Source organism: Acanthaster planci, linkage group LG21 (assembly GCF_054643075.1).
Source record: "Acanthaster planci isolate LZ-2023a linkage group LG21, COTS_SCS, whole genome shotgun sequence".
Taxonomy (NCBI): Eukaryota; Metazoa; Echinodermata; class Asteroidea; order Valvatida; family Acanthasteridae; genus Acanthaster; species Acanthaster planci.
Genome location: NC_141797.1, coordinates 9,897,175 through 9,918,996, shown reverse-complemented (window position 1 = coordinate 9,918,996; position 21,822 = coordinate 9,897,175). Strand labels below are relative to the sequence as shown.

The 21,822-nt window shown below is 42.2% G+C and overlaps 1 protein-coding gene across 6 annotated transcripts in view; it reads left to right on the top strand.

Moving 5' to 3' along the window:
- LOC147795767 (uncharacterized) overlaps nucleotides 1-21,697 on the top strand; it is a 59,505-nt gene extending 37,808 nt beyond the window's left edge. For 2 of the 6 annotated variants that reach the window (XM_087130985.1, XM_087130984.1), the window contains exons 7-32: nucleotides 1,988-2,053; nucleotides 3,238-3,352; nucleotides 3,616-3,756; nucleotides 4,355-4,464; nucleotides 5,277-5,303; nucleotides 6,007-6,169; nucleotides 6,387-6,428; nucleotides 6,709-6,828; nucleotides 7,106-7,281; nucleotides 7,729-7,871; nucleotides 8,890-8,949; nucleotides 11,906-12,163; nucleotides 12,619-12,735; nucleotides 13,027-13,126; nucleotides 13,482-13,628; nucleotides 13,943-14,127; nucleotides 15,415-15,480; nucleotides 18,327-18,415; nucleotides 18,681-18,762; nucleotides 18,994-19,068; nucleotides 19,624-19,791; nucleotides 20,229-20,312; nucleotides 20,490-20,566; nucleotides 20,796-20,857; nucleotides 21,255-21,310; nucleotides 21,449-21,697. In XM_087130985.1, coding sequence (XP_086987111.1) covers nucleotides 1,988-2,053; nucleotides 3,238-3,352; nucleotides 3,616-3,756; nucleotides 4,355-4,464; nucleotides 5,277-5,303; nucleotides 6,007-6,169; nucleotides 6,387-6,428; nucleotides 6,709-6,828; nucleotides 7,106-7,281; nucleotides 7,729-7,871; nucleotides 8,890-8,949; nucleotides 11,906-12,163; nucleotides 12,619-12,735; nucleotides 13,027-13,126; nucleotides 13,482-13,628; nucleotides 13,943-14,127; nucleotides 15,415-15,480; nucleotides 18,327-18,415; nucleotides 18,681-18,762; nucleotides 18,994-19,068; nucleotides 19,624-19,791; nucleotides 20,229-20,312; nucleotides 20,490-20,566; nucleotides 20,796-20,857; nucleotides 21,255-21,310; nucleotides 21,449-21,689 — 2,970 coding nt within the window. In that variant the 3' untranslated portion in view covers nucleotides 21,690-21,697. The remainder of the gene's footprint in view (nucleotides 1-1,987; nucleotides 2,054-3,237; nucleotides 3,353-3,615; nucleotides 3,757-4,354; nucleotides 4,465-5,276; nucleotides 5,304-6,006; nucleotides 6,170-6,386; nucleotides 6,429-6,708; nucleotides 6,829-7,105; nucleotides 7,282-7,728; nucleotides 7,872-8,889; nucleotides 8,950-11,905; nucleotides 12,164-12,618; nucleotides 12,736-13,026; nucleotides 13,127-13,481; nucleotides 13,629-13,942; nucleotides 14,128-15,414; nucleotides 15,481-18,326; nucleotides 18,416-18,680; nucleotides 18,763-18,993; nucleotides 19,069-19,623; nucleotides 19,792-20,228; nucleotides 20,313-20,489; nucleotides 20,567-20,795; nucleotides 20,858-21,254; nucleotides 21,311-21,448) is intronic. The other 4 variants (XM_087130986.1, XM_087130987.1, XM_087130988.1 and 1 more) reach the window with 4 other exon arrangements.
- Nucleotides 21,698-21,822: the final 125 nt, after the last annotated feature.

Below are 21,822 nucleotides of genomic sequence, written 5' to 3'. Positions count from 1 at the left end.
ATGAAATCTCTGTAAATTTTTCATGTTTGCACTGTTGGTAACGCGTATTTTAGGATTAGATATATTTTTCGTATATTTATTGTTTATTGTCGGGGATTTTCATCCGCTTTTCTCAAATGTTTGGGAGTTCGTGCAGCTGGGACCTGGGCACTAAAAATAATCTTTTTCAACATGTAAATTTGCTTGTTCGTAATTTTGCAGTTGGGTGTTCTCACACAGGTCGTCGAAGTATTTTCTGTTGCGTTTTCTCGTGTATCGTGCTGGGTCACACGACCAGGGCCGATAAATAAAGTGAAGAGGATTTATCTGGCCGCTGGGCCGCTACTCACTGTTCGTGGGGGGTTGTGGCTAGCTTCGATTACTGACAGTTTTACATATGTTTGTTCTCAGTCTCACACAGGACACACAAACACTTCCTTTTAGGCTGTGTGTTTTCGTGGATCGCGCTGAATATGGCCTGATAAATAAGTGAATTTGACACCAGTTTGCCGACCGCTTGGTCGTGTGTCGTCCAGTTAGGTTAGTTGGGTAAGACTTGGGTGAAAAATTACGTCCTTGTTCACACAAGTTTGAAGGTCATCATGATTTTTAAAGGAAATTGAAGACAAGGTCGGCTGCATAAAAAAGCATTCTTCGGCGATAGAAGCCAAAAGGTCAATCGGGTGGTTGGTCACCTGACCACTGAAAAAAAAAATCGTTTCACGATTTCAGTGATGACAGTCAACTCCACGTTTTGCATTAAATTCGCCGGGCATGACACGGTTTCCTTAAATTCAAAGAAATTACGGCTTTGCTTTCTGCCAAAAATCCGTTTGCATGATCATGCAGCTAGGCAAAATAATTATTTCAAAGAACGGTTTGCAAAATCATTTTGGGGATTGGGTGTATTTTTTTTTCTCGAACAAATTTTTATTTTTACGGAAACATTCTGTCGGCTTTTGTTCTCGTGAAGAGGCTACTTTGAACGCAGATAGCTTTGTTAAATGTGTGGGGGTTCATCCGGCCGCTGGGCCACTACTGCCAATTTTTTGTCCGTTCGGAGTTATTGAATCTTTGTTCAGGTCACACACTGCACTTTTGTTCTCACACTGGACACCAAAATATTGCCTGTGAGGCACTGCGTGTTTCTTTGTGTATCGCGCTGAATATGAGCAGATAAATATGTGAATTTGACACCAGTTTGCCAAGCGCTTATTCGTGTATCGTGTTCGGCGACGCACGCGGGTATTGCGGTTGACTGTAAATGGCTTGAGATTGGTTGGGGCTTAGTGGTCTCTCCGGGCTAACCGCAACTGCGTGTATTGCGTTCTTGCACACACGTTATATAGAGCGTGTCTTCCACTCCCTATACATGCACGCACGCGTTATCGTGTATCGTGTAAACCTTTACTCTGGCCGTAACTGTATATGCAATCACACGTATGAAGCCAAACCACGGTTCACAACCATGCACAACGCATGACATCTATGATGCTCAACCAACCATAAAAATCTTAGGCTCCTGTAATATTTGGGCTATAGAAATAGAATTCATCCAAACTTTGTAGGGGGTGTATAAAGTCAAGGTATTATAATCATGAATGTTGAGAGCTTGTTGATATTCACTTTTTGGTGATGTTTGAAGTAAAAATATGAGCAAGGCAGTAGACTAGAGGCAAAAATAGAAATCGAAGTGCACCAATAGGGGCCATGGCATGTTAGGGAGGCCTCTGCAAACAAACCTGATTGCAGAATACGGGCGATTCACAATAATAGTGTGCCTCCAAGACCAGAGTTTGCAATGCGTTGACCAATCACAGTGCGCGGAATCTGTCGACCCTTTCCAAACCCGCATTGGGTCGACAGATTTCATGTACTGTTATTGGTCAACGCATTGCAAACTCTTGGAGGCGCACTATTGTGAAACGGCCGCATTGCAGACAACATATGACGTTGCTCATCCCATGACGTCATTCACCCGTGTACATATTTTGGTTTGCTGTCTCAGGTCTTATCTGCAGAGGATGACGATACTCCAATCATTTCGCTCAGGCATGGCAAGCTCTTTGGGGAGGTAAGCCAATAAACCTTGACATGAGCAATGCATCATGGGATTGGATGACAAGCACATGTATGCCGTGCATGTTATGCACGAACCTACCGAAGACGTTTACAGTCTCCAAAACAAGGAATCTGTTTCCATTCGATATTCAAGCCAGCCTCTTCTCAAGCAGTATTCCATTGTAGATTGGGGATAAAGATATTCACCTAAATCTAATCTGAAAGCTTTGGCAGAAAAAAAAACACAGAATTCCTTCCATGGACACCAGTTTCTATCTTAAACGCTGGTCTTGGCCAATCAGAATAAGGATTGATCTTGAATATCAGCAAGCTAGTCTTGGCCAATCAGAATAAGGATTGATCTTGAATATCAGCAAGCTAGTCCTGGCCAATCAGAATAAAGATTTTATTTCACATCTCACAGAGACTCGTACCTTTGAAAAAGTCATTTAGGGCAATTTTTTTCTACTCTTAAAACTTTGGATTTGTTTTGGTAGCTTTAAAAACATGTGTTGAAGAAAATGCCTGCATCTGTGATGTTTTAAAGAGTGTTTAGATGTACATGTATATGGGAGAGATTCTGGAGAAAAAGGTTACTTTGTGTTCAATTGACGGGTTCACTTACTTCCGTAGGTGCATGACATGCTGGTTTTTTGTTCTCATCACAAGAAAAGTTAGGAGGGGAGAAAGATAAACAGATGGAAGCTTTTCCCTCAAAAAGTTGGAGCTCTAGGTGTTGACCTAGTATCCGCCTTGAGCAGAAGCACCCCCTCATTGGTTGAAAAGAGCCGCGCTGGTTGGGAGTATTCATTTTGTTGGGAGTGACGCAGCTGCAATGCTTGCATTTCCTAGCCGTTCGTGAACCAGCGATGCGCAGTTAGTACCAAAGGAGCCTCTGTTGCTGAGGAAATAGCGCCCTCTCTTGGTCCAGCGAGAGGCCCGTACTACATGTATTTTGATAAAGTCATTTTGGTCCATTAAGCACACATGTATATGTCTCTTAACTTTTTACGATCATGTGTTTTGCAGAATAAGAGGAACCTTTGTCCTTAAATGTGCTTAACTGCGGGGCTCCCTTTCCTGGCTGCATGAGCTTGGAAAGGCGATGTCATTAGGCCTACATGTACACGTACATATCTGTTGGGGTAAGAGAACCTCCCCTTTGTCTGTGCTCAGTCCATTATTTTGTCTTTTTAGGTCAGTCTTGTATTCAGCATGCCCAGGACTAACAGCATTCGAGCCGCTGCCCATTGTGACCTCATGGTCCTGGACAAGGCTGACCTGCAGAACGTCTTGCATCACTACCCAGAAGGTTGGTATCGAACTGGTTTCTTCTAAATCCTGTTCAAAAGATAAAGGTCTGCTCACAATTCTCTTACAGATGAAATCGGAACAAATTCCACTAAAATTGAAGTTTCAGCTTAAGTGGTGTCGTTCTAAACTTTTACCATTTGTGTAACCTCAAAATGGACACGAGGATAAATTAACTGACATATAACTTTTGGATCATTGCCGGATAAATAAAAAGCATGGGTCGTGAATATATGACACAAGAACGTCTTGGTTATCAATTAGTTGCTAGGAAGTTGCAGCGTATTGCCGAGGAGCGATGCGATGCCGCAGGAAGACTGGAGGAGCGTGTTCGTGCCGGGGAGGGAATTATACCAGCGTCCAAGAGCCTACGACGACTGTCTCATGCCAGTACTCACTCACCAAGTACGTGGTCACAGCTACTTGACCTTTTAGAGTTGCAGGCTTTGTCTAACGGTCAATGTTTAACTTGAACTTTTATCACAGAATCCCGTTTTATGCGTCGTGATTCCCATTTGCCCTAACCATTCTGAATCCAACAGGCATATGCATGATTTCAATGGTCCCTAGGGGGTTAGGGTTAGTCCGATAACACTCTTCCCTAAAAAAGCACAAGCACTTATCACAGAGGACAGATCTCAGCAGAGGACCGATCACCGAGGAAAAAATCTTTGGCTCCCTCTCTGTGCCTGTTGTCAGTTTTGTATGTATACCTTGATGCTGTGTTAATTTGAAATAAATTTCAGGTGAATGGAAAATGTTACAATGTGACCACTTGTAAGGATTTCAGTGGGTAGGTCACTGAGGTGGCTTTCATTGCTTTTTCTGGTCTGCGATGTTTAATAAGTGGGCATGGCCAATTTTCGTCAGAATGTCCACAATGTCAAATGGTTTTATGCGTCTCTCAAATCTCTCAATTTGCGACATAACCATGCCAGCACGGGCCATGGGCGAGATTGGCAGACTTTGATTTTGTCAGCGTCCGATTTCACTTTTCCTTCAGGACATTCTGGAACCCAAGCCAACATGAGGCCAGACCAGTACGGCAAGAAGTCAATGGAGGCATTTGACATCGAGGAGCTAGTGAGCGTTCACCACGGCTCATGTGCCGCGGTAGGTCTGTGCCTCAAAGTCAGAATGCCTTTGGAAACTAATCAATTCCACTTTCACTCTAGATTTTCTTCAACATCGATTGACTAATACGAGGCACGCAAACACTCATTTTTCATTTCACAAATTCTTCTAAAGTTCAAATAGTCATGCACTTTGGGTATGTGGTATCCTAAGGACTACTTTTAAATAATTCAGTCATACATGAATAATGATTATATCTTGCACAAAAGTGTTCCACAAAGGAGATTAAAATTCCACATCAGAACCCTCCACTTCCATATTTAATATACAAGTCTTGTGGCCCAAAATAATACGTCTTTGGTAGACTTAGGAGAGGTAGATAATAATGGAATTCTTCAGTGCATGGGCCTATGAACTTTCTGTGAAACTCATTTCTTTGTGTTGGAGAAAAAAGTTATCCATAATCTTCACTTATCCTTATGCTCAGTTATCCTTACATTTGTATGCTCTTTTCTTGTGCTGTCTTTGAGAGGGGTTGCGGTTGAATTAATCGGCACTTTTGCTGGAAATTTTTCTGGATTATCTTCAAATTCTCCACTGTCAGAAATCTTAAGTGTATAGAACTTTAACTTTCCAGAGGCATTATGTCTCATGTATTCCAGTAGTTGGCCTCTACCTTCCTCAACCCTGCAACATCTTTCTAAATCTTCTGATAGATTTTGAAGGATCTGAGAATGTTAGGGTTACTATCATGGATATGCCTAATTCTTGGAATCGCTAAACCAAAAGTGTTTGTGTATGTGTCACTAATGAGCTTATGTCACTCATGTGCTTATCTTATGCCTCATTAGCAAAGCCCGTTAAGGATTGTTCAGCCGGTAAGATTCTAACCCAGCTAGTGTTGCATGCTCCTTGTTTGTTGTAAATTGTGCTACTTACAACTAGATGGTGTCATTGTTTTGTGAAGGTCTCCATTTTATGTGGTCCTGCGATGACATTCATGATTTGCTTTCTGCTACATGCGTGCTAGGTATAGATATATTGCTCGCTTCTCTTTTTAATCATGTGCGATGAATTGACAAGAGATGAATTTCTGCAGTTACATTGCATGTACGGTTTGTCTTGAAAGTCGGGCGTTGATTTGGAGGCAAGACTTGAAAATGTTTTGTGTTGATGCTGCAATTTTATTTTTTGCGTAGAAAGTTTTGTTGTAGAATTGTTGGTTTCTAATACATGTGCTTCTTTCAGGATGCATCGCACCCACGGCGATGCACCTCCTCATTATTACAGGCAGCATTTGTTCAATATGTTATTATTTCTGGTAATGGCATCAAGGATTCTTCAAAAGTGCCCCAGGCACTGTAGCTCGCAAACCTGAAGAAACCTGTAGAGAGGAGACAATGAGAAGCAGTATCAGTTTTTGAGGTGGGAGAAAAACCCCAGAGGAATATTCTGGGTAAAACCCATGTGCCAAAAAGTAGCAGAACAAAATGTGAGAAAGCATGATGTCTTTGAGATGGAGTTGGCAATCCTTACGAATATTCATTCTCACTGTTAATTTTTTCATTGTTTGGAGTGTAGAGGGTGCATCGCCAGTTAGGTCAGTGGTGGGAGGATTTCTGGGAGTTGATCACAGAGACGGTGGTGATGCCCGGCTCACGTTTTGCCAAGCTGTGGGAACGAGGCGTGCTGGTCATCACGCTGCTCATCTCGGTGCTGTACCCTTACTGTGCCAGCTTCATCGGTGAGCGTGTGTCTTGTCCCCAGAATCACCTCTCGGGCTTTAACGCAAATCTCCGTGTTGCAGTGTAAATCAATCACATGTTCTGTTAGAATCCTGTCACATTGCCTAGACACTGTTATTGTGCTGCACATGTGCAGTACAAAACAGAGAATGTCGTGTGTCAAGTTAAAGGTTGAATTTCTTTGATTGAACAACCATTATGTTTTCTTCATTACAGCAAACAGTGGGGCTGGGAAAGCACCAAATGTGGACGTAAATGGTAGGAGAATAAATTGTGACACTTTGTGACAAGTTATGGGAAAAGGGAATTTACCGCCATGGAGATGACATCATGGCAGGAATTCCAAATTTAAGGGGAGGGCAGATACGTGGTAGGGTATGGACTGTACATTTTGATGAAAATTTCCAATCGGCTCAGTTAGCGAGACTGTCGATGCTGAATTTGGTTGCCTTTTCACGGCTCTTCGTTGCTTAATAAATTACAACGGCTGTATTCACCCCTCAAATTTGATTGGCTGTTCATTCCGTCAATTGGACAGATGATGCTGGCGACGGCGATTCCGACAATCTTTTGCTGTTGACGCTCATGTACATCATGGACTTTGTGCTCCTGTTTGACATCATCGTCCGACTGAGGACGGCTGTTTCAACACCCAATGGTAAATCAACCTCTTAGCGCCGGGCTTATTTCACAGCAAACCAGCACCCAGGTGCAGGATTACATTTTGCCCCACATCTTGAATTTGTAAAATGACAAAATTGTATTTGTCTTCATAGAACTTATTGAAATGAGAAGGAACTGAATCTGGAATTCTGCTTTGAATATTTGTTCCTTCTGTTGCTTGACCAACAAATGGATTGGATCCAGTGTACCATTAAAGAAAAGCTTTAAAGAGATTTATTGTTTGTTTTCCTCAACATCGGTCGTCTTTCCAGGCACATACAAGGACTTCAAGAGTATCCGTGAGCACTATGTCAAGAGCGTGGGCTTCGCGCTTGATGTGATCGCCATTCTGCCACTGGATTTCTTCTCATTGTTGGTACCCGAGGGCAAAGACCGCACTAATGCACTGTACTTCCTTTCCCTGAACAGATTAGTCAAAGCCTGGAGGGTGAGTTGGTCGACTTTTTGTGGAACGTTTGAACAATTTTGCCAAAATGCCCCCCCCCCCAAAAGTTCAATGTCATGAACGCTGTTGCCTACTCTGGCAATGAGATGAAACATTTCAGTAAGCGCATCATCAAAGCAGTGGCAGTTTTCACACCTTTCTTCATTTTCTCAAACTCTTGTCAATTTGAATTTTTAAAATGGAAGGAATGCTTATAATCAACATAGGTATGAACTTTACAGTATTGAGGAAAAGAGAAAAAAGTTTGTGATGCTTTCCTTTTCTTTGGCAGGTGAGTTTATAGCAACATTCCCCTTGGTGAATTCCGTATTCCTCACATTGTGGACTCAAGTGATCCTTCTTATTCCTATAATATTTAAGGCTTAGTGATCAAGGCCTGCTTGTTTTTTTTTGGTCTGAAGTGGAAATGTTTTGTAACTTTCACCTCAGATGCCCAACTATTTCAAGAACTTGGAGAAGGATCTGGATGTGAACATTGCCACCATTCGATTCTTCAAGTTCTTCATCTACATCGCTCTGCTGTCTCACTGGAGTTCCTGCCTCTGGTATCTTGTCACCTGCGACACAGGAAAGTAAGTCAAAGGTGTCCCTCCATCTGCTCATCTTTGAGAAATTCTTTCAGTCCCCCGGAAATCCTTATTTAACCCCTGTCTTTAATTTGAAGTCAGACCCTGATTATGAAACCAGTGGTTGTCAACTCAATGTGTTTGTTGTTCAAATGCTCCAACCATATTGAAGTTGAACGCACAAGCACCCGCCCCTTTTGCCTGTGTGGGGCAGCTCCAAATTTACAGCCCTTTACTTTAAACCCTCTAACCCCCTATACTGTTTAAATAGTCACAGACAGTAAAAAAAAAACCCCATATTCCCAGCTACATGTACACCGACCACACGCACGTCGCATGTCACTCGATTGATTTTGACCGTTAGGATGGCTTTGTCCAATTTGTCAAGGTGAGAAGAAGTCAGGGGGCTATTACAGCAACAAATCCAGCATTTTATACAAAAGCATCTGGTACTAGACTGTAAAGTTCTCCGCTTAAGTCACAAGAGTTCCTGTCTTTTCATCAGGCATAGCGCCGATCATTGTGTGTTTATATTAGAGCAGGCCAAGTTTTTGTGCACATACTGATGGGAACTGAGAGTCAAACAAAGGGATATTTGACAAATTGAAAGACTCACCTTTGCCGTCTTGGGCAATATAAAGTGCCAGGCACACGATCAGTTCTCACACTTTCTTTGTTTTAATGAGCTGCAGTGTTTGAGTCATCTTTCTGCATACTTACGTATGGATGTCTGCACAATTGTGGGTACCGGAGAATTTTTGTTTAGCCACATTCAAATATTTCAATCTTACATTCACCAGTAGGCCTGTCTTAACCCAGGTTTTTGACACGCAAGTAGAGTATTTGTCCCCGTTTGCTTATTTGTTAGAATGTCACCAACTGGCTGTTGTCAGAAGACAATCCCCACTGAGATCATGCCTTGTGTGTTACACATTTATTTTATATCCTCCATTGTTTCTTATTTTGCCCCCCTCCTTTCTAACCCATGTTATCATTTCCCTCGTGACATTTCTGTTCTGAACAGCTGTCAGATGGACATGAAGACTTCCGAAGCAGATTTTGTGTTTAACGTTAAGGGTGCCAGGTCAGAAATTGAGTCTCTCTCATTGTACGGTTGTCAATGTGTGAACAGTTTGGTGTCATACAAACGCACATCTTCCGTATTTATATATTTGTGAATTTGCACTTGCACAGTCGTCAGAATAACTAGCATCAGCATTGCCTTTTTTTTTTCCAGTGTGATTTGCTTGACGCCCGTAACGTATGTTCTTCTTGCATACTCCTTTAGATAAAGGAAAACTCTTTAATATTGGTGTGTATAGATAAATCTGAGCGCATAATCATTTTGAATAATTAAGGGAAGGCCTCTAGTAATCAGTGATGTTTTTAGGGCATAGGAGTTTTCTTGTCGGTGAACCCTTTGATGTTGTTGGCAAATTTGGCACTGTAACTATTGGCTGATGAGGTTGCCACCTTCAACATTTCCTTCTGTAATTATAACATTTTCCTTGGTCCCGTCCATATTTCTACCCCCAACCTCTTCACTTCCAAACTTGCGGTAGGTTGAAGCTTTCGAGTAAAATTTTTCATGGCCCCTACCCCACAGTCTATGGGCAGATTTTGATCTAATGTAAAAAAAAAATGTGGTCAGGAGAGCTGAAAGAAAAACCCTAATGGTGGGCCTTCCCGATATTCACAGATAACGTGCGGATTCATCTATATCACACAGCAAACTGGATGTGTGGAGGTTTTAAAGTGACATAACACGACGGGCAAAGGTATTTCAGGAAGCATACCATGCCTGTGGAGGCATGTGCATTTTCCAATCTGGGTTCTTCTGTTGGCAGTTTCACATACGCCAGAATGTTGAGAGACTTTGAAGGCGTGGGCCTTTCTGTGCCCATCTGTGTAAATTGAATGGTGACTGTCAGTCATGTGACTGAAAATCCTCTATACGAATTACGTCCTACATGTAGGAAAAAGAGTGGGTAACACATAACCAATAATTTGCTTGCTGGGGATGAAATAACGCTGTTAATATGTGATAGTGAAAAGCAATGGGCGCTGTGAAGCCGTCACATCGGTAGGAATCCATTAGCTGCCTTGAATAACACCGTGCTAATCAACTGGAATTGTGGTGGCTTTGTGAGGAATCGTAAGAAAATAATGGCAATTGAAACAGTTCAAGCAAACTTGCAGTGCGGAAGTAAAAGTTTTAACCCCTACTAATTGTTTATCAGTTCAGCCCCATAGTATCACATGCAGTTTCTAGACACATGTCTACATTTTACTGAGGAAAAATTTCGCTCAAGGTGTGGGTTGTTGGCATTATTGTCGTCTCATTGATGAAAAAGGAAGCGGTTAGACTATCGTCGGGATGCCTTACCACTGTCATGACCACGTGTCAAGCTCCGCATCAAGACCATGGGTTGTGCACATCTTCAGCTTGAAGTATAAACGTGGGTGTACTCTGTGCCATATTGAGTGTGACTGGCAGTTCATTTACTAAATGGCTCTAGACAAGACACGAGTATCAACTTTCACCAAAAAGGAAGTGTAGCAATGATGGTTTCGATCAAGAGAGTTCTCTTCTAAAATATTTATGTCAAACTTGAGCAATGTACAACTAAATGACCAATAAGCTTATTGCATGTCTTAACTGTCGCTGATCCTAACAAGTGTCATGCAGTAATACACGTATTTGTCGCACAGTCAAAGATAAAAACTGACGTTTTGTAATGCTACAGTAATAAATGTTTTTGACCTGCTGTCCATACGCGGCTAATATGGGGCTTGCAAGGCCATATAATTTTGTTATCAATAAGAAAAATGTTTATTGACTGGAACAAAAAAGTCTGAGGAAAGCTTGTGGAATATTGGAATCTTTTTAGCCATGTGTTTTGAGTTGTGAATACCTGTGTAAAGTCGAGGTGAACCAGTCATCGACGTTGATTTTAAACAGCTTGAAATTGTTGACGGAATAAAAGAAACCAAGTGAGCTTTGAAGGGATATCCTCACGTTCACGTTTCTTTTCTTGGTGTGTGGTCATTGTTGGTGAATCTGACCGTAATGAAACAATTTTACATTTTTTTTCTTGCCATTTCATTGTTTTGGTATTCCATAGAAGGCCATTTGGCCTACTCGTACCCTTGTACACGTACATTGCCTGTGTGTATTGCATGCACATAACATCCCAACCTCCTTAATTTGCACCTGTCATTCCGCCATGCACCACCTTCACTGGTGTTTTCACCGGGAATAAATATGCACCTGTTACCGCTCATTATTTTAGTCCCATTTTGATCTGCAACGGTGGAAGTTTGTTTTTACCCCTTTCCATGTGGAATCTGTGTATACATAAATATATTCATGTATGCATGAATTATGGAAGATACTCATTAAATGTAATATTTTGCCTAGATTTTGTGATATTATTTACAACACGTATTTTGTAGTTGTGTGTCCAGACCAGATTCGCTGTTATGACATTCATAATTACAGATACAAAGTAATTTGAAAATCATTTGCAGAAAACCAAATTTCCATTCCAGTTGAAGGTGATGGTTTTAAAGTTTGCTGAAATGTTTTCCAAGGCAGAGCATACTTTTGACTGTGCATAGTTAAAGTTAACGCAAATTAATCAACATACTGAAAGATGGCCATTTGTTGTAAGCTAACTTTCTGTTTCCATTGTAACCAAAGGAGCAGTCCTTGAAGATTTTTTACTGGTCATTAGGGCCGGTGTGTTTATTTTGGTAATTCAAATAATTAATCCTCGAACTGGCACATTTGATTTAATAAATCAAATTGGGTATGAAATTTTTTTTCAAAAGAAAGTGGAGTGAATGCTATAGAAATATTAGGACATTGCAACAACTGTTGAGGAATATATGAAGGTTAATTAATTGCTTAACCAAGACTGTAAACTAATGAAGGAATGATTAATCAATCAATCAATCAAAAAGTTGTTAGAAACTTGTGGCTGTGTTACTTTTGTGAGCATTGTTGACTTTATCTGTTTTTTATTCTATACAAACAGCCCCAAGCAAGCCCAAAGTTCCAAAGTTCCAACTACAGATGTGCCGCCATCTACCACTGCGCCGTCTCCATTCGACGAATATGTGACTGCGCTCTACTGGGCTGCAGCGACCATGACGAGCACCGGCTATGGTGACATCAGTGCGCATACGACCATCGGCCGGGCGATTGCCCTTGGGGCCATGTTGATTGGGCTGCTGCTCTACGGTTACTGCCTGTCGTCCATTGCTGCAACTCTGGCCAATGCTGATGCCCCAAGGTTTGTCATAATGCTCTTCACTTTACCTCATACCTGACAACGATCTCACATCTCTCATCACTATGGCTCACTCATTATTACTGAGTGAGCATCGTATTATTACTTGGTAGTTCAGCAATAGACCAGTCTGTCATAAGTCCATCATAAGTCCTCACAAGCACACCACAAGTCCTCGCAAGCACATCATAAGTCTATCACTAGTCCTCACAAATCTATCACAAGTTATCACATATCTTTCACAAATGCATCATCCAGCCTCAAGCCAAACTGCAAGAGAACTATGACGAAAACTCTCTATTGCCATTAACCCACGTGTTACTTGTGTGGAGTTGTGAAAGGACCGGTTACTGACTCGTGATGGATTCGACCACAGCCCTGTTGGTACAAACATCATTTTACCCATTTCCTTGGTATTGGACGACATGTTTATTCGATCTCAATTGTTACCAACCCAGAGTGAACTTCCAGGAGAAGTTGTTTGCTGTGCAGGAGTTTATGAAAGACCACAACTTGAAATTAAACCTCCAGCATCGAGTGGTGAAGTACCTTGGCTTGGTGTTCAGAAGACACAGGTAGGTTTTTGTATGAAAGCACATCATGCCCATTTATATACCACAGATATTTTCTGCATAGGTGTTAAAGTGTACCAAAGTGACTATGTCACCAAATGAGCCTCTGAGCCTCTGTTGCTGGGAAGATTGGGTCCTCTCTTGGTCCGCTTGGGGCTCATACTCAACAGAAATGTTTGACCCAAAGTGGACATTTGAAGCGGTAATCCACATGCATAGGCTGTATTGGGTGGCAGCCCTTGTTTTTGGATTGTATTAACTTGAGATGGGATTTGATGGTGATTGACATTGCAGGGGTGAGGTGATGCCTGGTGGAGTGCGTCTCATGCATGACATGCCCATCCAACTGCAGCAGGAGATTGCCTTCGAAGATGCTCAAGAGACGCTAGGCCAGGTGGGTAGAAAGAACAAGGCTTGCCATAGGTGACCGTGGTAATGCTGTCACTGGTCAGTGGCAGCGGCCCCACTAATGGTGGTAAGCACTAGTGTGGGTGACCATTGTGTGGAGCTACTCTTCTGTGACAGTTACTCCATACAGGACCCAACACATGCTTTCCACCATTAAAGGGGGCCATGGGAAATGTCCAGTGAAACGTTGGATTCGTCTACATAAGGGACAAATACTTGTCAGTGTGATAGTCATTGTAAGGAATCTGAGTGATTCACATTGATTGACTTTTTCGAAATCTGCCTCATGTGGCGAGTTTCACAGTATGTGAGATTGACTGGGGCATTATTTGATTGGTCAGGTGCCACTTTTCAAAGACTGCGACGCCGCATTCCTGCGCATGCTAGCCTTGAAGACCCACGCCTATCTCTTCACGCCTGGAGACATGATAGTGTATGAAGGCGACATGGGGCGAGAGATGTACTTCATCCGCCGGGGAACCTGTGAGGTGAGTGTCCAAGTTTCTGTGTACTCCTGCCACACAAGGATCTTGATTTCAGGAGAAATTCTTTTGTTAGGGGCAGACTGTTATGTATAGACAAGTCCGTCCCTGACATGTTAAAAATTGCCGTTGGCATTTTGCATATTTTGCCAAGCTGATACATAACAGAGTTTGCAAAATCACTTGAGTGTACACCTTGCCAGATGAATGAGTCGGTAGAATGAGATTTTAACAAAGGCTCTTTAAGTTTGAGGGTTATGTCAAGTAAAGTTCTCTGTCTTTGTCCAGTGATGAACATTTTTCTGTTCTGTCTCTCCAAGGTTCTGTCCAAGGATATGACCAGGGTGACCAGCACCATTGGGCCTGGCCAGTATTTCGGTGAAGTGGGCCTCATCTTTGGTGACTACCGCACAGCCACTGTACGGGCGGCATCCTACTGTGAGCTGCTGATGCTCAAGCGCTCGGATCTGGATGAGGTCTTGCAGCATTTCCCCCTCATTGCTAAGTAAGTATCGTGGAGAACACTCTGGAAAAGAATCCGCTTTAGGAGTTCTGAAATGTTAACAGTTTTCTCAAATAACGTTGGCTAAATTTCACAAAATAATCCCTCCCCCCCCAAAAAGAGCCTAATCTTCACACAAATGAAAGCTTTGTGTGTGCCGTTCATCTGTGAGTAGACTATTTGGACATACATTTCATGTTTGTGCCTGAGGGCTACATGTATGTCACAGTGCTTTCTGAAAGCATAGTTTTAAGCTTCAAGTACACGCCCATATTGTTTTTGCTTAAAGTTTGACATATATACATGTTTGTCTACACGTACATGTGGAGGTAAGTCAGTGCAATTTTGTTCTTTATTTCTCTCTTTGAAGCAGTTTTCATTTCAAAATTGTGTTCTCCTATTTCGAGCAGTTTTCGTTATTTTATCTCACTGTATGTGTAATTGACCTGCTGTGGTAAGAGGTAACCCTCAGCTGCAAAATGATGTGTGAAGAGCCCTTTAAAACAGGCACTGTTGGGTATGGCCACAGGGCTATCACAGTGTACCTTTAATAACCAAAAACCAGTCAAAGCCTTTGGTGCCATAGCTATTGGCAAAAAGTAATGCTGTTGGCACGGCCAATGGCAAATGAAGCCATGGCAAATGGCAAAAACGGATGCCATAGCCAATGGCAAATGAAGCCATAGCCAATGGCAAATGAAACCATAGCCAGTGGCAAATGAAGCCATAGCCAATGGCAAATGAAGCCAATCAAGCCATCACGAATGGCAGAAACCAATGTGGTAGCCATGGCAAATAACCTATAGCCACCGGCCAAAAGCTGTGCCATAGAGAAAGCCATGTTACAGTGCAACCATACTTGTTCACTTGCCTCATCAGAGAGGGTCACATGTATTGTTTGGTCTGCTCGTGTATGTCTCTAGTGACAGTATTTTCAGACGGAGTTGTCAACTTAATTTTCATGGACATGTAAATTTCAAAGGAATTGCACTCTGTAGATGTTTATCTCGAGTCAGATCCAACATTGCTCTCGGGTATAGTACGTGCACATTTGAGAGGAGAACGCGTCAAAAAATGCTTTTTCATAACGATAGTTTTACTTGTAGTTAATGCTGATGCTCTCGAGTATACTGCAGAAAATATACTTGGAGTAAGTTTGCACTGCACAGGTGACAAATTGTCTCTTGGAAAGGCAGTCTCTTGTGGCATTGATAGATCTAGAACACCTAGCACTGCAGGTTCGTGTGCTATGAATTGTGTGATGCTAACTTGTCATTCCTGCCGTTCTAGTGGGTTGGAAGCTGCTGTGTCTCATTGGGAGAAGGATCGCAAGGAGAAACAACACGACGATAAAGGGTGTGTCTGTCAGTGGAAGCACACACGATACATGCACTTACATGTAGTGGCAGGAACTGCACAAGATTTGTTTCAAAACACAAACCTTTGATTGTTTCGCTATAAGCTTATAACATTTTTCTGGGCTGGGCAGCCCAATACACCCTGTGTAAATTGTGCATGTAATAAACTGAGCTGCTAGGTTTGTACATAACAAATCTTGTCCAGTGCCTCTGCCGAATTTCAGTTTGTGTACATGGTAGTATTAAGAGGTGATTCACAGCACGTGCCTCTAAATGTTTGCCTTCTATACAGAGAGGCGGTTGTAACTGCCAACGACTTGTGTAAAAGGAGCACTGTTTGGCCACATGGATGTTGATTTTTCGCACAATGCACTGGAAAAGTTTGCCCTCTCTGTGGCAACATTTGGGTGGTATTCTGTGAATCGCAATGTTCCGAGGAGATTTTCAGTGACATCATTTGAAGAATGCTTTTGTAATGGTGTGCTAAGAGGAACTACGGGATGAACGCCACATTTCTTGAACAAGTGCCACTCTATTTATGAGTCGGTCAAATAGTTGATTTATTTGGGACAAACTCCAACACAAGGTTCACACGAGGTTGTCATTCGAATGATGTCATTGAAAAAACAGTTTTGTTTTTCTTGTCATTAACCCCAAAGCCTAGTTTTTCCACCTGCTTTTAGTTTGCCGCTCACTCTTGCTTATTTATATTTTATGTTTGGTGTCAGCTTGTGAAGCCCTTTTTACACAACAAGAAAAACATCATGACCTGTCTTTAAAAGATCTTGCAATTTGAACCTGGTTGAGAGAATACCTACCTTGAGTGACGTAGCATTTTCTGGATTGCTCATAACTTTTATGTCGTAGTTCATGCGGGAGTCCAATGAAAGTGACAATTTGGCGAAAAGGCAATTCAACACCTTGTCGAAAACCTTATTAAGGTGCTTGCGAATGGGATTGGCTGCCCCCTACTAGAATCTGCCCTCAAGGATGGGTGGTTTTTTTGTGTGTGTGTAAAAAGGGCTTGAGAAGATGACTTGGCTTGCAACGTGATCTCAGTAGCTACACTCCCACAGCTTCACTGTCCTCACCCATCACGGCATTGTTAGTGAACACATTCATTAACTTTATGCTGTAGATTTTGACCCATGCACCTTTTGCCAAGCTTTGCTGTCAAGCACTCACACACTGGAAGTGCGTACACCTGTGCTCATTTGCTTTTTGGGCTATTGTTATGGGGAGCTGAGCCAACTCAAATTCAGCATTCAATTTGACATTTGGCTGACAGAATATTTTTGAAAGCCAGGAAATTAGCGCTCACAGTCAGATTACATATTTGAATTACTAATATTATTATAGACATATCCGAGAAGGCGCCATTTCTTGGGACTGTTGCACTCGCACACATCTTAACTTAAGCGCACACATGCATATAGATGTAGGCAAGTCATGGCACCCTATTGGTCGGAGAGGAATGTAATGTGCGGGTACCACTAGCGTGCGAACAGGACCTCCGTGCAGTAATGGCTTCTAATAATTCCTCTTTTGCCGGATTTGTCTTTCGCAATGACAATGCCAGTGATGAAGATGACAATATAAGAAATGCGTACATTTACCGTTGAGCTCTCACGACAGAGCCAATGATGTAAATGGATAATTTTCATTCAAACATCTCTCCACAGCACAGGCGATGGTGACTAGAAACAGACATTTTTTTTGATGATGTGCTTGTGTCTCAAAAAGTTGTGCCATTTTGTTTCTTCAACCTGTGTTTACCGGTGTCTTTGAAGTGCAGTTGCAGTGAATGTTGTGTGTTTACTGTGCAGCCCTAGGCCATCAACATGTGGTCACAACATTTCTTTTGTCACTGATGAAGTGCTCATTTTATACATGCATAACTTACATGTGCTATCCTTGTGAAGTTTACTGTATTGCCTCTAAAATGTACATCTTCATTTTCAAGGTTGACAGGCAAATTTTTTTTACAGCTGCATGTGCACAATTGTACAAGATTGCCCACTGAACCAACATATAAACCTCCATAGCACCTTTTTTTTTTTAAAAACATAACAGAAACCTGTCATTTTTGTTAACATATCTGTTATGAAATTACCCTGTAGTTTTTTATCTTAGCGAAAGTTAACAGAATTTTATTTGCAGCTTGTAGTTTGTTCCTGACATGAATTTGAAGCACGGTGAATTCACAATGGTTGCAATGAATGTCACAAAAATATTTAGGATGTTGTGAAACTCACTTTTGCTTTCATGTGAAGTATGAACTGACCCTAACCCTACCCATTCCACTCCAAGCTGATGTAAACTCGGTTTACCCAACATATCTGAATCCTTTGGGGTCCACCAGGAATTATTGGAGGATGTTGTATGGTTGAGGAAGGTAGAGCCCAGCCTCTGTTCGTTGTACCAGACAAGGTGCCTGACTTTAATGCCCTGTGAACATTAATGTGGCTCGTTACATAGGATTCAAGAAGGTTCCTTGCACGAGTGCTTTGGTGTCGGGGTTAAGATAGTTCGAGTTGTGGTGGACTTGGTTAAGGTAAACCACTGAACCCAGCATAGCCTAGCCCAACCCATCTGAGCTCAGTGAAAACCAGCCCTTACCGGACGTAACCCTGATGACTCCACTTGCATGTATTTGTACATCACCCTTGGCCAAATGCACTTCATGCATGAACCATGGTGAGAAATGCCCCTAGTACAGGTGATCCATAATTTTGGAATTGTCGTCACAAAACAAGCATGATAGCAGGGATAACGACGAGCTCATCAGATTTGCGTGGACATACCTTTGTCTCATCCAGTGTTCATTTCTTCCAATGCGGACAGGCAATTCAAGGAGGCAGCAGGAGATGAGGAACATCTGAAGGAGTTACGTAATGCCTCGAGACGCCAGCATGAGTTGGACGTCATCAGAGGTGAGATCGCTTTTGGTGTGGCAGGACCATTGCCAAGTCCATTGCAGGTCCTCGCACCAATCCTGTCGCGAGGCTAGTCACAACTGCAGTCATTGGCAAAAGGATGCTCTTGTGACTTGGTTCAAGACTTGCGTTTCTTGCAGCTGACTCGCAGGGATCGGACATGTGATGGATTTGATTGTATTTCAGCTCAGTGAAATGCAAGTCACAGTCACTTTTGTTGTTGGAAGATATTAAATTTGTTGTTAATATTTTTTATCATCAGACACAGATGATCTTCAGGCAGATAACTCAGTGGAGGCAACGTCCCATCAACCAACAGATGCCTCTGTCAAGGTCTTTGACAAGTGAGTAGCAAGATGCAAGATGAATATTCAACATCGATGTGAACTTTTTCATTGATCCAACTTGGGGCAAAGTAGTTTATGCAGGGCCACTGTGAACTGCTAGGATTTGTTCACTCAGTGCGCTAACTGTACTCATTGAAAGTCGGCAGCATTTGTCCAAGGAGACACTAAAGCGCATAATTGTTGTTTTTCTTACCAAAAGTTTGTGGCTTTCTTGTTTTTGTTTGACAGGGATTCTGAGGATTACACTGAGCCTCTCAGTCAGCTCAGCCTGGTGGGCAGACTCTTCTCCAAGCTACTTATGAGGTACAAGAAAAGTTCCAAGAGACTTTCATTCAGACATGCAACTCAGTTGTCTTCGTAGAATAAAAGAGGGCGTGTTTATTTTGGGTACTCACTGCATAGGTGTGCCATGAGGTGCGCAAGTATATGCGCGTTTGACGCGGAGCATGCTGAGTACGCGTAACTAATTTATTCCTGCATGTATGGTCTTTGCGTACGCGCAGAACATGTGCAAGAACCTGCTTGTAACCACCTGTCTTTCTTCTGCTGATTGGGGGTGCTCTTCAGCTCACGGCGGATAGGCCAGTTGACGGTTTGTTGGTTTAGCATAGCTCTCCAGGTTGTTCAGGCCAGAAGCCAAGCTTGATGTAACAACATGCAGAAGTCAGTGTAGTTCCATTTTGAAGAATGTATCTTCATTGAGACTGTTCTTGTGAAATTTAACTGTCTTCAATTGAAAGCTTTTTTGTGCCCTCTTAATTGTTTAGTACCTCAGACTGATCGGTGTTGATTTTTTTGTTTTTTGTTGGGTTGAGTGTGAGTCACACTTTCATTGTCCCAATTTCTGTCTTAACACAGCTGTGCGTTGCTACCGAGTGGCACGTGGTTTAAGCGCTGGGAGGTAGTCCGCGTTGCCGTGGCGATCCTCATGGCATTTACTGTTACACTCCAGGCCTCTTTCTCCCACATGGATGTTGCGTTGTGGGTCATCAATTACTCACTCGATCTGATCTGCTACATTGACATGTGAGTCTGATTGATTTCTGAAAGATATACACCGTGACGGCTTTACTCGAGCACATCATTAAGTTCAGACTATCACAACAGACATATAGCTAGGTAGACTATATGGACAGATAGCCTGAGTTTGGTGTTTGACCGTAATGGTTTTGAAAATTTGTAATGTGATTACTTTGTCTATTATCTTGGTTTGACTGTAAGTAAATTTCGACTTTTTTCCATCTTGAAGAGAGGAAATACTTTTTACATGGAGTCCCCTGTCGATGCGACAGATGAGTAAGCAGACAGGTCATTTGCCAATGTGGGACTTCATGTGAGAATGAAGACCGGTTTGTGACACATATGACCGGCCACAGATGCTGCAAGGGAACGAATCCAGATAAGAGGAACTCTGTTACTATGACTACAACATTATATGCCATTGACTTTATTTTTGTCTGCAGGTATCTGAAATTTCACACAGCTTTTTACAACGAGAACAATGTCCTGGTAACTCATCCAATCTCAACAGCAAAGCATTACTTCAAGTAAGATTATTCTTCCATATCTATCTTTTTGTAACCTGTAGAGCGTCTGCAGCCTCCTTGAGACATTTTGGACTTTAGGGGCTCATTGAAAGAATGAAAGGTAATGGCGTGTTATCACTACTTTATTTGTGTAGCCAATGAAGATTGTGATGTTGGTTTTTAATCTCTTCGCCACAGGACCAACTTCTTGATTGACTTGGTGGCCTGCTTCCCAGCTGAGCTCATTGGGTATGCCGTGCTGGGGACGTTCACTTGTAAGTTCCAAATTGGCCCGTGAGCATTTCTTTTGTCGATTCAAACAGCTTCAACTGTTTCACTAAACGTGTGACGCAGGAGCAAATACCAACTCGGTAATGGTTTACAGTCAAATATGTTGTATTTCTTCGCAATGTTTCACAGTTCAACTGGCCATCTGTCGGCAGTCACACATTTTTATCAGACTTGATTCTGTGTGTCAGTTTACCTTTTAATCTTGCCTTTCAGCCGATGCCATCCACGTGTATGCTGTGCTCCGGCTAAATCGATTCCTGCAGATGTACAGAGTTGTAAGTACCCAATTTAGTGCATCAATGAGCGTGAGACTGAACAAGTGAGAGAGTGTTACTGTGACGGCAAAGTTTAAACGCTGATAGGGTTCAGAAATTAGGGGTACATTTTTTTTTCGTGTCCTTGTCACATCTGATATGATTTTGTAAGTTCAGAACAAATTTTCTAATTTCCAATAGTGATGAATTAGTGCAAATTATCTGCCAAACAAATAGTAATAGTTTGAAATTGATTCCGGCGATATTTCCATGTCAAAAAACGAGGGTCAGATGGAACAGACACAAATGTCACACTTTTGGAGCCCTAATTTCTGGAATTACCCAGGGAGAAATTGCGGAAGTTTAGTCTTTGACTGCTATTATCACGGCTGTTTCTGATATTAACCTATAATTGCAGCCGCTGGCCTTCAATTATCTGGAGTCTGGTGTGGAAAACGAAACGGGGACCATCAGGTGAGTACAGCAGACGTCTCTCCAAAAGTGTATAGTCCCACAAGGTTACTTGGTATAACACTGCTGCCTTAATCTGACAAGTCATTTTCCTCGGCAAATCAGTAATGCATTTGTGCGTTTTTGTCCACTTTGCCTTAGGATGTTGAAGTTCTTCTTCTACCTGGGTCTGTTCTTCCACATCATGGCCTGCCTGTGGTATATGAATGCCTGCTCCCCTATCTTCAGGGCGAATCCCGTGCACGAGGACCTGAAGGGCTTGATTCCCACCAACGATCACTACTGCAAAAACATATCCTGGACGAGTGCCGTAGACCTAGGCTTCTGTAAGTGGCAGATGCAGCCAGTCAGGCTTTCAAAAATCCGTGAAGGTTGTGTGTGATGATTCTTTGAGAGTTAGGGCTTATTATTTAATTATTTTTATTCAATATTCAACCGAAATATGCACAAAACAATAGAGATGCGACCTTTTTGGCGCACTTTCTTAGCTATTGTTGCTTTTGCCTGTCAACTGT